This window comes from Zalophus californianus, chromosome 9 (genome assembly GCF_009762305.2).
Source record: "Zalophus californianus isolate mZalCal1 chromosome 9, mZalCal1.pri.v2, whole genome shotgun sequence".
NCBI lineage: Eukaryota > Metazoa > Chordata > Mammalia > Carnivora > Otariidae > Zalophus > Zalophus californianus.
This window is the reverse complement of record NC_045603.1, coordinates 11,014,505-11,025,900: the sequence shown is the minus strand read 5'-3', so window position 1 is coordinate 11,025,900 and position 11,396 is coordinate 11,014,505. Positions and strand designations below refer to the sequence as shown.

Sequence of the window (11,396 nt, the reverse complement as noted above, 5' to 3'; positions counted from 1 at the left end):
TTGCCACCTTTAGAGTGTTTCCTTCTGTGTTTGTAGTCCTGTGGAGCCCAGCTGTCACCTCCCCACGGGGTGGTGGCCTCTGTCTCCCAGAACCGCTTGTAGGTGAGGACAACCTGAAGCCTGGGACCTTGGCTTGCCCTAGCCCAGGCCCTGCAGACTCCCAGGTCCTCCACACTGATGCCGATGCGGACGCTGACGCAGGAAGTCCTGGTCCCGAGCCTGGTGGCCATGGGCTGTTGCCTGGCAACCGTCTCTGAGAGACAAGTTCAAGGTAAGGCCCTGGGTGTGAGCAACTTGAAGATCTGGCGAGGGGGAATCAGGCAGGGAGGGTCATCACCACCCCTTCCTGCCTGCCTAGGCCCCCAACCCCAGGCCTCTCCTCACCCTGCGGCTCCTGCGCTTCCAATAACCCACAGATTCCAGGCCCAAACCCCTATACAGGTTCCTCCCATCCCCCTGGCCGTCCCCCCATTGATTCAGGGTCACTGTGTGGCACACATCCAAAGGAGGCTAGAGTCACGGGGTGAAAACTACCCCTGGAGTTTGTGAAATGGAAGTCCCCCATTCATTCATTTATTGCAAGTAGTCGTAGTTACCTGACCCTGGGAACACAGTCCCTGCCCGCAGAGACAAGGCTGATGTTGGGACACCCACACGCATAAATGTGAGCGGGCACCGGCAGTGACACCTGGCATGGTGGGATCCGTAGGGGGAACCCTGGCCGGGAAACCACTCCCATGGGACACTTAGCCCCCAGCAGTCCCTCTGCTCCCACCTCATGCACACCCACCTCGGGCACAGTAGACCCTTGGTGTTAACACCCCCGCGCGCGTTCACTCCTGGATGTGGCTGAGATGCCCAAGCCCCTACCGTGCACCCCGTGCTCACAAACGTACACACAGTCTGTGGTTGCTGCCTGGAGCGCACCCCTGCCTTTGGGTCAGGCCAGACTGTCCCTCACAGCGTTCCACTTTCTCCGGCCGGGGGTGGGGGGGGTGGGGGGGGATAGGCACGTGACCCACACCTGACCAATCATCGCACTCCATCACCTTGTCCTTGGTGATTGGCCCAAGGAGCTGTCACGTGACTCAGCCAAGCCAATCAGCTTTCTGCCATGAGATTTGCTGTTGGGGCACAGGAAAAGACTCTCTCTACTGCTTTGGGATCAAGATCTGTAAGGATGTAAGCTGAGGCTTGTGGGGCATCTTCCATGCACGCTGGAGACCTAGACTTGGGGAGGCCATACACAGAGACCTGGGCACACAGGGCTGAGAGTTGAATAGAAGGAGAGACGTCGTACACACACCCATCCATGCCCACCAAGCTACACACACAGCACGTGGCAGAGGAACTGGCCCAGATCACAGCTGGCGTCATGTGTCACCATCTTTATTGACATGAGCTAGGGGCAGGAGAAGCAAAGGGTTTTCCTCAGGGGTTTTCCAGCCACCCCTGCTGAATAGGCTCACCTGTCCCAGGAATCAGGAAGGCAGGGTCAGCCAGGAAATGCTGAAATGCCGGGGGCCCTTCTTCACTCAGACCCCCAGATCCTCCTCAGGGGAACCCCAGACTGAGGACTGGGTCTCCAGTTCCAACATCCATACAAGGTCTGATTTTGTGAACCTCCAAGCGGGTGCACCCCCCCCAAACCCCACCTCTCCATCTTTGGCCTCTGCCTCCTCTCAGCCCCCGAACCTGGGTCCCACATGATCCTTACACCCAAGGGCCAGAGACAGAGAGGCCACCTGATGAAGGAGCAGGTGTAGGCCAAGCCTGGCATGGGAGCTGCCTCCACTTTATAATCTGATACCCCCACGCCTACCCATTGTATTGTGCGGGCCTGTTTGCCCAGCGTGACTCATCCCGCCCCCCCCCCCCCCCGCCGCCAAATCCGAGCAGGTAGACATACTGGGACAGCCTCCGTCTTATGATGGGGAAACTGAGCCCCAGAGAGGTCAAGGCTAGCCAGGATCCTGAGGTGGGTTGAAGATCTAGGTCTTCCAACTTGCAGTTCGCGTGCTTTCCTTGAGGACCCCCCCCCTGCCCTCTGCCAGGGTGGGGGATGGAGGGAGTTAGCTTGAGGTGCCACTCACCCCAGAGCCAATCTCACCATGGCTCTGAGGGCTTATCTCTGGGAGAGAGTCCTTGCATGGCGGCCCCTCCTGTCCTCGCCAGCCCCCCCTTGCCTTGTCTTCCCTGGGCCGCCCCACACTGTGGCCCCGGAGAATATAGAGATTGGGGAGGCCTGATCCCCAACCCGCGGGGCCCTGAGTCTCAGCTCTGTCCCTAGGCCACCGTCAAGGCGCAGCCCCTCTTACCAGCGCAGACAGGCCCTCAAGGGAGCCCGCGCTGTACCTTCCAGAGCGTTCGCCATCCCATCCTGACTGCATCCTTCCCTTGAGATTGATCAGACCAGGCATCCACGACGGGCTTTCAGCAGCGCTACCACCGAGCTCAGCCCAGAGGGACCGAGGATGGCTGCGCGGTCATGGAGCGGATCTGTCCTCCACCCTCTTTCTCCCCCTTCCTCTCTTCCTTTCCCCTCCCTCTTCATCCTTCCCCTCCTCCTCTTCCTCCTTCCCCTCACCATGCTAGTTAGACACTGCCTTTCCCCACCAGTCCGCCTGGCTTGGGCCCTGCCTGGGCCTCTGGGAGGGGAGGAAGGCCGATGGTGCTGTATGCGGGCGATCCCATAGCCGAAGGGCCAGTAGGACCGGGCGCTCTGGGCAGCCAGGAAGGGCAGCCCCAGCACGAAGAGCTCGGCGGCCAGGGCCGGGTTGAGGATGTAGACACTGGTGACTGAGCCCTCAGACACGGAGAGACAAGCCCCTCTGCAGCCACAGGACACAACGTGAGCTGCTTCGGGGATTGGTCAGCTGCCCTCAAAAGCGCTGAGTGGGGCTTTGAGTGGCCTAAATGTATGCAGTTTGGAGACCCTCTTTATGAAAATGAATATAAAATTCCAAGTACAAAATGAGATACAGGGCCTTAGGTGGGCCCAAGCGGGACGGGACCCTGAAGCTGGCCTGGGAGACGTTCCTGGAAAATCCACGGCCTCTCAGGGCCAGGAACACAGGAGTCCCAGCACTGACCATCTGGGCCAAGAGGGCCTGGAGGTTATTGGGTTGTTCAGCAGGTGATGCCTGAGGCCCAGAGAGGGGGAAGAGACGGCTGAGGCCTTGCAGCAAGTGGGGGAGAGCTGAGGTGGGGCCTGAGCAGTTCCTACCCCTCCCTGCACTGGGTAAGACTTTCTTCTACTTCTACACCAGTCCCTCCCCTGCGAACCTGACTCTGAGCCCGGGAAATCCAGACCTTGGTCAGTCGCTACGAGGGCCAAGATTCAGGCTGGTCCACCAGGATGCTCTTTCTTTGAGGGGGAAGGCCAGTCCGCACCTGCCCCCTGAACTGGGCCCCACTCAGGAAGGCCAGCCAGAGGCGATGCCCCTCCGGACTTCTCATCCAGCAGAGCTTGTCCTGGCTGATTATTCCCATCCCTGAGTCACAGAAGAGAACACAAGGCCCAGAGAAGGAAAGAGACCTAGGCAAGGTCACCCCGCGAGTCTCAGCAGCTCTGGGATCGGAGCCCAGGCCTCCAAGCAGGGGGCCTCTGGCACCATGGACAGCCATGCCCTAGGCGCGCACAGCCTCTGTCCTATCCGTGGGCCCCGCGGGCCCTCCGCAGGCCCCTACAGATAGCTGACGTGCAGTGTGCCTGGCTTGTCCCCAGCCGAGGCCTCTTGCGGGAGGAACTGCTTGTCCTTGCTGGCCTTGCCGCTGGGCGGCCGCTCCCGCCTGCTGGTGCCAGGCTGCGTGATGAGGCTGACCCGGCCATTCCTCTCCTGCCCCTCCCCCTGCTTCCCTGCCCCCTCCTCCCGCTGCTGCTGCTCCTCCTCCTCCTCCTCCTCCTCCTCCTCCTCCTCCTCCTCCTCCTCCTCCACTGTCCTCCCCGGGGGTCCGGCAGAAGGCTCCTGGCTGCGCACGCGGCGGGAGGGTCGCAGCAGGACCCTGCGGAACCCCTGCTGGAAGCGGTAGGAGAGGAAGCCATAGAGGACGGGGTTGGCACAGCTGTTGGCATAGGGCAGCGCCACCACCAGGAAGTAGAGGCCGAAGAAGGCGGGCTCCTCGGGCAGCGGGCACACCACGTTGACGATGTTGAGCACGTAGAAGGGCATCCAGCAGAGGACGAAGAGCGCCACCACGGCCACCACCATGCGCGTGACCCTGCGCTCCGAGTGCCGCCGCCGCTGGCACGAGGGCGCCCGCACCCGCCGCCCGGCCGAGCGCACCTTGACCACGATGAGCAGGTAGCAGAGGCAGATGATCAGCAGCGGCCCGAAGAAGCCCAGTGCAGCCGTGTAGATGATGAAGCCGGCGCGCCAGGCGGCCGCCGGCTCAGGCCACTGCATGTGGCAGGTGCTCATGCCGTGGGGCACCCCTGAGAAGACCACCACGGGCAGCACCACCACCGCCGAGGCCACCCAGACGGCCACGCTCACCATGCGGGCCACGGGCGCCGTTCGCCAGCGGGCAGAGCGGGTGGGATGCACCACGGCCAGGTAGCGATCCACACTCATGACGGTGAGGCAGAAGATGCTGGTGAACTGGTTGATGCCGTCCACGGCCATGACCAGGCGGCACATGAGAGAGCCAAACGGCCAGTAGGACAGGGCGTTCTGGGCAGCCAGGAAGGGCAGCCCCAGCATGAAGAGCTCATCGGCCAGGGCCAGGTTGAGGATGTAGACATTGGTGACCGACAGGCTGGCCGTATGCCTCAGGACCACGTAGATGACCAGGGAGTTGCCCAGCAGGCCCACCACGCACACCACCAGGTAGACCAGTGGGATCAGAACACCGCTGACGGCCAGCCCTGCCACACTGGGGGCTGCCGACACATTTCCCAGGGTGGCATCCAGGAGCCAGGCCGAGGAAGTGTTTCCAGGTTCCAAGGTTGTGGGCGCCGATGCAGGATAGCCAGGGGCATCCATGGCCGTGGGGAGGGTGGTCAGCAGTCAGCTATTGGCCTGGAGGAGGAAGGACACAGCCACGTCATGGTGGGTGCCGGCTTTCTCTGTGATGCCCTTCCCCCATCACACTGAACTTGGAGACTTGCAGTGCGCCCGGCCAGAGTTTGACCCCAAGTGGATCACCCACTGTGATAGACTGAATGTGTCCCCCCTGCTCCCAAATCTGTATGTTAAAATGCTAACCCCCCAGAGATGACATTAGGAGGCGGGGGGCTTCAGAAGGTGCTTAGGTCTTCAGGGTGGAGGCCCCCTGAATAGGATCAGTGCCTTATAAAAGGCCCCAGAGAGCTCTCTCACTCCCACCATATGAGGACACAGCAAGAGGACTATGAACAAGGAAGCAGGTATCACCAGACACTGAATCTGCCGGCACCTTGATCTTGGACTTCCAGCCTCCAGAACTGTGAGAAATAAATGTTGTTTATAAGCCCCCACCCCAGGCTGTGGTATTCTGTTATAGCACCCCCAAATGGACTAAGACAGCCACCAGCAGGTCCCAGGCCCAGTGCTGCATATCACAGTCTTTAACCTTGAAACTGGGTCTCTAGAGGAATTGCAAAGGATCCATGAACCCCCAAAACTCTGGTGCAAGTGAATGCGTCCATGTCTTTCTTGGGCAAAGCCCAGAGCTTTGATTAGGTTCCTCAGATTCTGTATGGAGTTAAGAACCACAGGCATAACGATGTCCCCTCTCCTGGGAATCTGAATGCTTGGAGACCTCCCAAGCCTAGCCCATCCCATGGTGCCCCAAAGGCCCTGCCTGGGGTGGCTAGCTGTGAACCTGGGGGCTGGGCACATGGGGCCCCTTCTCTCCCTGTGATGAGAAACTCACAGCACACTGGGAGTAAGTACAAGAAGAGCCACCCCCTCCGCACCGGTGGGGCAGGCTTCCCAGAGAAGAGGGCATTTCATATGGGTCTTGAAGCATGAATAAGAGTTTGCCAAATGACAGAGTGGGAACCAGCATGCCCGTTCACTTCCTTAGTCCCTTTCTTATCATGCCTCCCGTGTATCATAAGGAGCTAGGACTCTTCCCGTTCCCCAGCTAGACTGGCTCCCCTTAAATGTGGAGACACCCTCTCAGCTTTGAACCGTCTCTTCATCCGTTCACACTGTATAGGCTCTGCATCAGTGTTTGAAGCATTGAATGATTCAGAGGAACCCAGAATGGACAATTCTCAATGCAAAGGGGGCATGAATTGCTGATAGCAGAAATTCAAGCCACACTCGCTCAGAAAGGCCACCCACCTCAGAACTTGTGAGCCTCCCTCAGTGGGACTTCCTGGCTCTCAGGAGGCCCAGTTAGAGGCCAAGCCTCCTCTAGGGCCTGGACCTCTCCCCACCCCTTTTTCCTGCTGGCTTCCACCAGTCTCTGGGCTCTTGTTCATTCTCTGCCTCTCCCTACAGAAAACCGTGTGAAATCCTCCAATATCCCCACTCTGAGCCAACACTGAGCCTGGATCTCCTCCAGTGGGACCTGCCACCTGCCTGCCCTATCCAGACACTACTTTTAGGATGCAAAGCTTCTGGAAAGGAGAGGCACCCCAACTTGGAGCAAACACCCCTGGGTGGGTGAGCCTGCCTGGTTGTCCCCACCCGGGGACCTTGGACTCCAAATAAGCTCTGAGCACCAGCCTTGGCAATGCAGAGAATGGCAAAGAACCCCTTGGCCGTGGCTCCTCCTGATGACACCCCAGGCTGGTTGGGCTCAGAGCACCCCCTCCCTGCTCCTCCAACCCCAGGGGAGAACCCCCCAACCTGTCATCACCCCAGGACCTCATCAGCCTTCCTGAGCCTGGGACAGTGGCACTAAAGGAGGGGCTACCGGACAGGGAGGATCTTAACAGTGCTGCCAGTTCCACAAATGTGAGGCCATACAACCCTGATCACACAGCTAGGAAGGGGCAGACCTGGGAGGACCCTGAAGGTCATGCTCCAACACACACACACACACACACACACACACACACACACACACACACACACGCACCTCCATTTCACAGGCTGGCAGGCTGAGGCTGAGCCTTGGGGGGGCCCCCAGCTGGCATCCCACTCTCCCACCAGGCTATGCAGAGGCCCCCTCACCGCTCTTTGGGTTCTTGAACTATTAGGATCAGGGGCTCAAACCCCTGAAATCATAGGGTCCTAAAAATAGAATTTTTGATTCTTAGAACTGAGTTATGGAGTTCTAGATCTTTAGACTCTGTGTCCTTGAATCAGAATATCGGAATTCCTGAATGCCAGAATCAGCCCTCTTCCGCCTGGAATTGTGGAATCTGAGACCTCGGAGTTCTTTCTGGCTTCCTCAGCCTGGGAGCCCTATGTCACCCATCCGTCTGCCTTGCCGCCCTGTGTGCGCATCCTCTTTCCGGTGTCCCTGTGGGGCAGCCAATCACAGCCCAGGGCTGGAGGAGGCAGGAAAGTGCCAGGCTCCTGAGAGAGGAGCAGGGAGCTGGGCAAACCTAATTTCCAGGCTGCAGGGACAGATGCCCCCAGGGAAGCCTGGAGCTAGCTCTGGGGACCGCCCCCTCCTGCTCAGGCACACGCGTGTACCCTGCACACATGCACACGTGTTAACACGCGCGGCCCTGGGAACACAGCATACCCAGCCAGGCCCTGCCTTTGTACTGGGGGGGATGCCACAGCCCTTCCCAAAGCCCCAGCCTCCCTGGAAGACTCTGCTTCTGCCCTCATCTGGGCCCATCTTCCCTGTCAAAGTTGAACAGGCCAGGCGCCAGAAGCCGGAAAATTACAGCTTTCCGTAGGCATAAGCCAACCTGCAATTTAGGTGCAGCCTTTTCTTTAAGGAGCCGGAATCCTGTGCATGATCTAGTTCATCCTCGGGGAGGAGGGACTTTTCCTCCCTGTCTGGTTTATCTTTGGCACAAGCTTGCCTGAAAACGGGGGGCGGACTCCTCAGAGGACTGTTTGAGAGGGGACAGAGGCCCAGAGAGGATGAGGGGCTGCGCTGAGCCACACAGCAATTCAGGACAGCCACTCAGAGATGCCAGACACCCCCAACCACTTTCCATTTGTCTGCCCCCATCCGCTTACCCTCTTGAGTGCTGCCTCTGGGTTGCGGGAACCCTGAGCTACTTACTTCTTTAGCCCCAGCACCTGGCACAGCGCCTGGCACTGGGAAATGAGGACAGACCAAGCAGTTCAGCAAGTATAGCTCCGAGCGAGGTGGCCACTGCTCCTGGGCACAAGACTTCGACCCACATCATGAAATCCTCACAAAGCCCAGGAGGGAGGATTTTTACAGAAGAGGAAGCTGAGGCTCAGCGAAGTTCAGTAACTTGCACAAGGTCCCCTAGCTGGTGAGTGGGAGACCAGAATTCAAACCCAGTCTGTCTACTCCTAAACCATCAGTACCTCCTGGCCCTGCTGGCTTCCCCTGAAGGCCCCCGGCTGAGAGGAATCCAGGTCTGGGACCTGGGACGGCCCAGAAGCCTGCAGGTTGATGCCCCCCGGCCAACCGCATTCTGCTTGCCCTCTGCAACCCTGGGCCTTCCCCCCAAAGATCTGGATTGTGTTAATCAGTGCCGATGGACTCACTCCCATTCCAGGCCTGGGGTCTGACCCCCCAGGAACACACCCCACAAGCCCTGGGCTGGGGGCTTGGGCTCTACCACAGAATGATGATACCCAATTACTGTGTGACCTTGGGCAAATCACATCCTGTCTCTGGACCTCAGTTTCCTCCTATTCCAATGAAGACAGGTAAACCCACGTCCCAGGGTTGCCGTAAGATTAAATGGGAGTGTGCCGAACACAGTGCCCAGCACGGAGGGGGAGCTCAGGGAAGCTGGCCCCAGGGGCCGAGGAGGCCCACCAACACGATGCATCTGGTTTTTTCCCAAGGTCTGACACTCTGCTGCTCTGTGGTTCCAGTTCCCAGAACCATGGCACTAGAATCTGAGATGAACTTGCCCCCCACCCCCCACAGCCCACCAAGAGGTCACAGGGAGGCCTCCTTCCTCCCTGGGCCTTCCCACTGTCTCCTGGGCAGAGGGTGGGTTCCAGCACCCCACCCTCTGGGACCCCACCCAGGCCCCAGCCTCCTTACCTGCCCATGGGGTGAGGGCTCCCCTGCTTGCCGCCAGGCTGGTTACCATTCTGCTGCCCCCTCTCCCTGCCCAGGCCCCAAGTGCCCAGAGCACCCTTAGCTGGGGTCCCCACACACTGCCCATTTGTAGACAGCTTACGGCCTGAGCCCCTTCCTAGGCCTGCGGCGGCCACGGCTGCCCACAGAGCCTCTCCCATCTGGTCTCCGGCCCTGACTTCCCACGGGTGCCTGGTGCGTCACCCCCCCATCTCCAGGACACATCCTGGGGGGGGCGGTTAGAGGCACAGAGGGGGGTCTGTGGGCAAGAGCTCAAAGTGCGCATGGACAGAGAACCTCCCAAGGAAAAGAAAAGGGGAGCAGGGACTATCGGAAGCCAATAGAAATAGAGGGGAAAGGGGAGATCGGTCGGAGGTGGAGAGAGAGAGAGAGAGAGAGAGAAGACAATGAGTGGGTGGAAAGCCAGAATGAGGGGGAGTGATAAGAAATGCGTGGCAGGGAGAAGAGAAGCAGGAGCAGAGAGGAGAGCAGGGGCGAGAGGGAGATGTGGAGAGAGGCAGGGATGGAGAGCGGGGAAGGAGGAAGGAGAAGGAGGGGGTGGCAGGCAGAGTGACAGAGAGGGATTGTGCTACAGATGGTGACATGGAGAGCCAGGGAAGGAGGGAGCAGGAGTGTGGGGGGGTGCAGGAGGGGCCGGAGAGCAGGTGCAGGGAGGGGGGAGGGGTGGCAGGTTAGGGAAGGAGGCAGGGGGCGGGGGGGGGGGGAGGCAGACCCTGTTACCGCGGAGATTTGCGCGGAGATTTGGCCACCCACGCTGGCCTTGGCTCGTGCAAGGCGGGGGGCAGCGCAGTGCTCAGGGGAGCCGGACGCCCCCCGGGCCCCCGTGGCACATGTCCCCCAGGGCGACAGCTGGGTCCCGAGGCCAGGCAGGTGAGGCATTGGGCAGTGCTAGGAGGGCTGGGAACATGGACGAGCACTGGGCTGGGAGTCCACGGTCCTGGCCACCAGCTGGACACCAAGCAGAGGAAGGCCAGCTGGGGGCAGCAGTCCTGACTGAGCCCGGAGAGCCCAGGACAGGGTGGGGGGGGTGGGAGGACGGGGTAAAGAATACATAATTCAGGTTTTGGGGGTCAAGGGCAGAATCAAAGATATTATATGGGAGAAAACAAACGTCCACTGTTTATAAATGGACACAATTCAAAATATAATAATAACTGAGGACAACGTTTTATAACCCAGTCTGCTACTACTGAGAAGAGTGGAATTCTCTGGGCAGGGGTGGGGCGTGGGGGGGCATTGTGCTTAATTGGAGTTCAAGTTAGTATTTCCTATCCTCAAATCCGTTGCAAATGCTCATCTGTAAAATCCATTCTGAGTTGGCAGCCTGGACAAAAGCAGGTGGTGGGCTGGCTTTGCCAGCCTATGGTCTAAGGTGCTCTGCCGGGGGCCTGAGACTCCCCTGGCTGCCCCTGGATGTGTACCCCAGTTCCTGATGACCGACCTTGTGACTACAGGTGAGTCGACCCTCGTCTGGGCCTGATTCCTCATCTGGATAGTCAGGAGGTTGGACTGGATCATTCCTAAGCTCCTCTTTCTATGTGACCATTATAATTGCCTGGGGCTCAATTAGCAATGGCCCCTTGGTATTAAGCCCCGCCCCCTGCTTCACAGAGAGGGAAAGCAGTTTACTCGGATCACACAGCCAGCGAGTGCAGAAGGGACGGCCCCGCCCCACGTTAACAGTGTGCCGCAAAGCACCTTCCCTGCAGAGCGGCCTTGCCCCTGCTCAGAGGGCGAGGCGGGACCAGTCAGAGAAGGGAGGAAGGAAGGCAGTGTGTCTTGGTTGAGCACCTGCAGCGTGCCAGGCACCATCCAGGCCCCTTCCCATCGTGGGCCATTTCTCAGGGCCAGGGCTGGGCCTGCTTTGTCACTAGGCACCCGGGGCTGGGGTGGAGTAGGTCCTCAGAGAGCCCAGCATCAGATTCTTCCAGAACCATTCTCGCTACCACAGAACACAGTAGGACTAGGAACACACCCGCTTCCAGAGGCTTCTGGACGCCCCGTTGCTTGACGCCGTCCTTCCACTTGCCAGGGGTTCCCAGTGTTCTGTCCGTCCGCCCGTCGGTGCAAGTTCCTGAAGAGTAGGCGGGGTCCAGGCAGCTCCTGGGAGTGAGGAAGGGGTTTCCATGGCCCTGTCCCTCCCCTGCCTGAGGGCCCCTCAGAATTAGGCCCACCCCGAGCAGCCCTCCAGGCTTTATATCCCGCTCGCCTTGCCTCATCCTGCTCGGCGCATTGCCTTCTTCCCC

General features: G+C 59.6%; 1 protein-coding gene across 3 annotated transcripts; it reads right to left on the bottom strand.

Annotated features, from left to right (window-relative positions):
- Positions 1 to 1,886: 1,886 nt before the first annotated feature.
- SSTR3 (somatostatin receptor 3) lies at positions 1,887 to 11,190 on the bottom strand. 3 transcript variants are annotated; one of them, XM_027591791.2, is made up of 3 exons: positions 9,094 to 9,699; positions 8,125 to 8,341; positions 1,887 to 5,021 (listed from the first exon to the last, which is right to left on the bottom strand). In XM_027591791.2, the coding sequence occupies exon 3, from the start codon at positions 4,983 to 4,985 to the stop codon at positions 3,687 to 3,689; it is 1,299 nt and encodes a 432-aa protein (XP_027447592.2). In that variant the 5' UTR covers positions 4,986 to 5,021; positions 8,125 to 8,341; positions 9,094 to 9,699; the 3' UTR covers positions 1,887 to 3,686. The 3 variants fall into 3 exon arrangements, with proteins under 3 accessions (XP_027447592.2, XP_027447593.2, XP_027447591.2); XM_027591792.2 differs by lacking the exons at positions 8,125 to 8,341; positions 9,094 to 9,699 and adding an exon at positions 11,126 to 11,190; XM_027591790.2 differs by lacking the exon at positions 8,125 to 8,341.
- Positions 11,191 to 11,396: the final 206 nt, after the last annotated feature.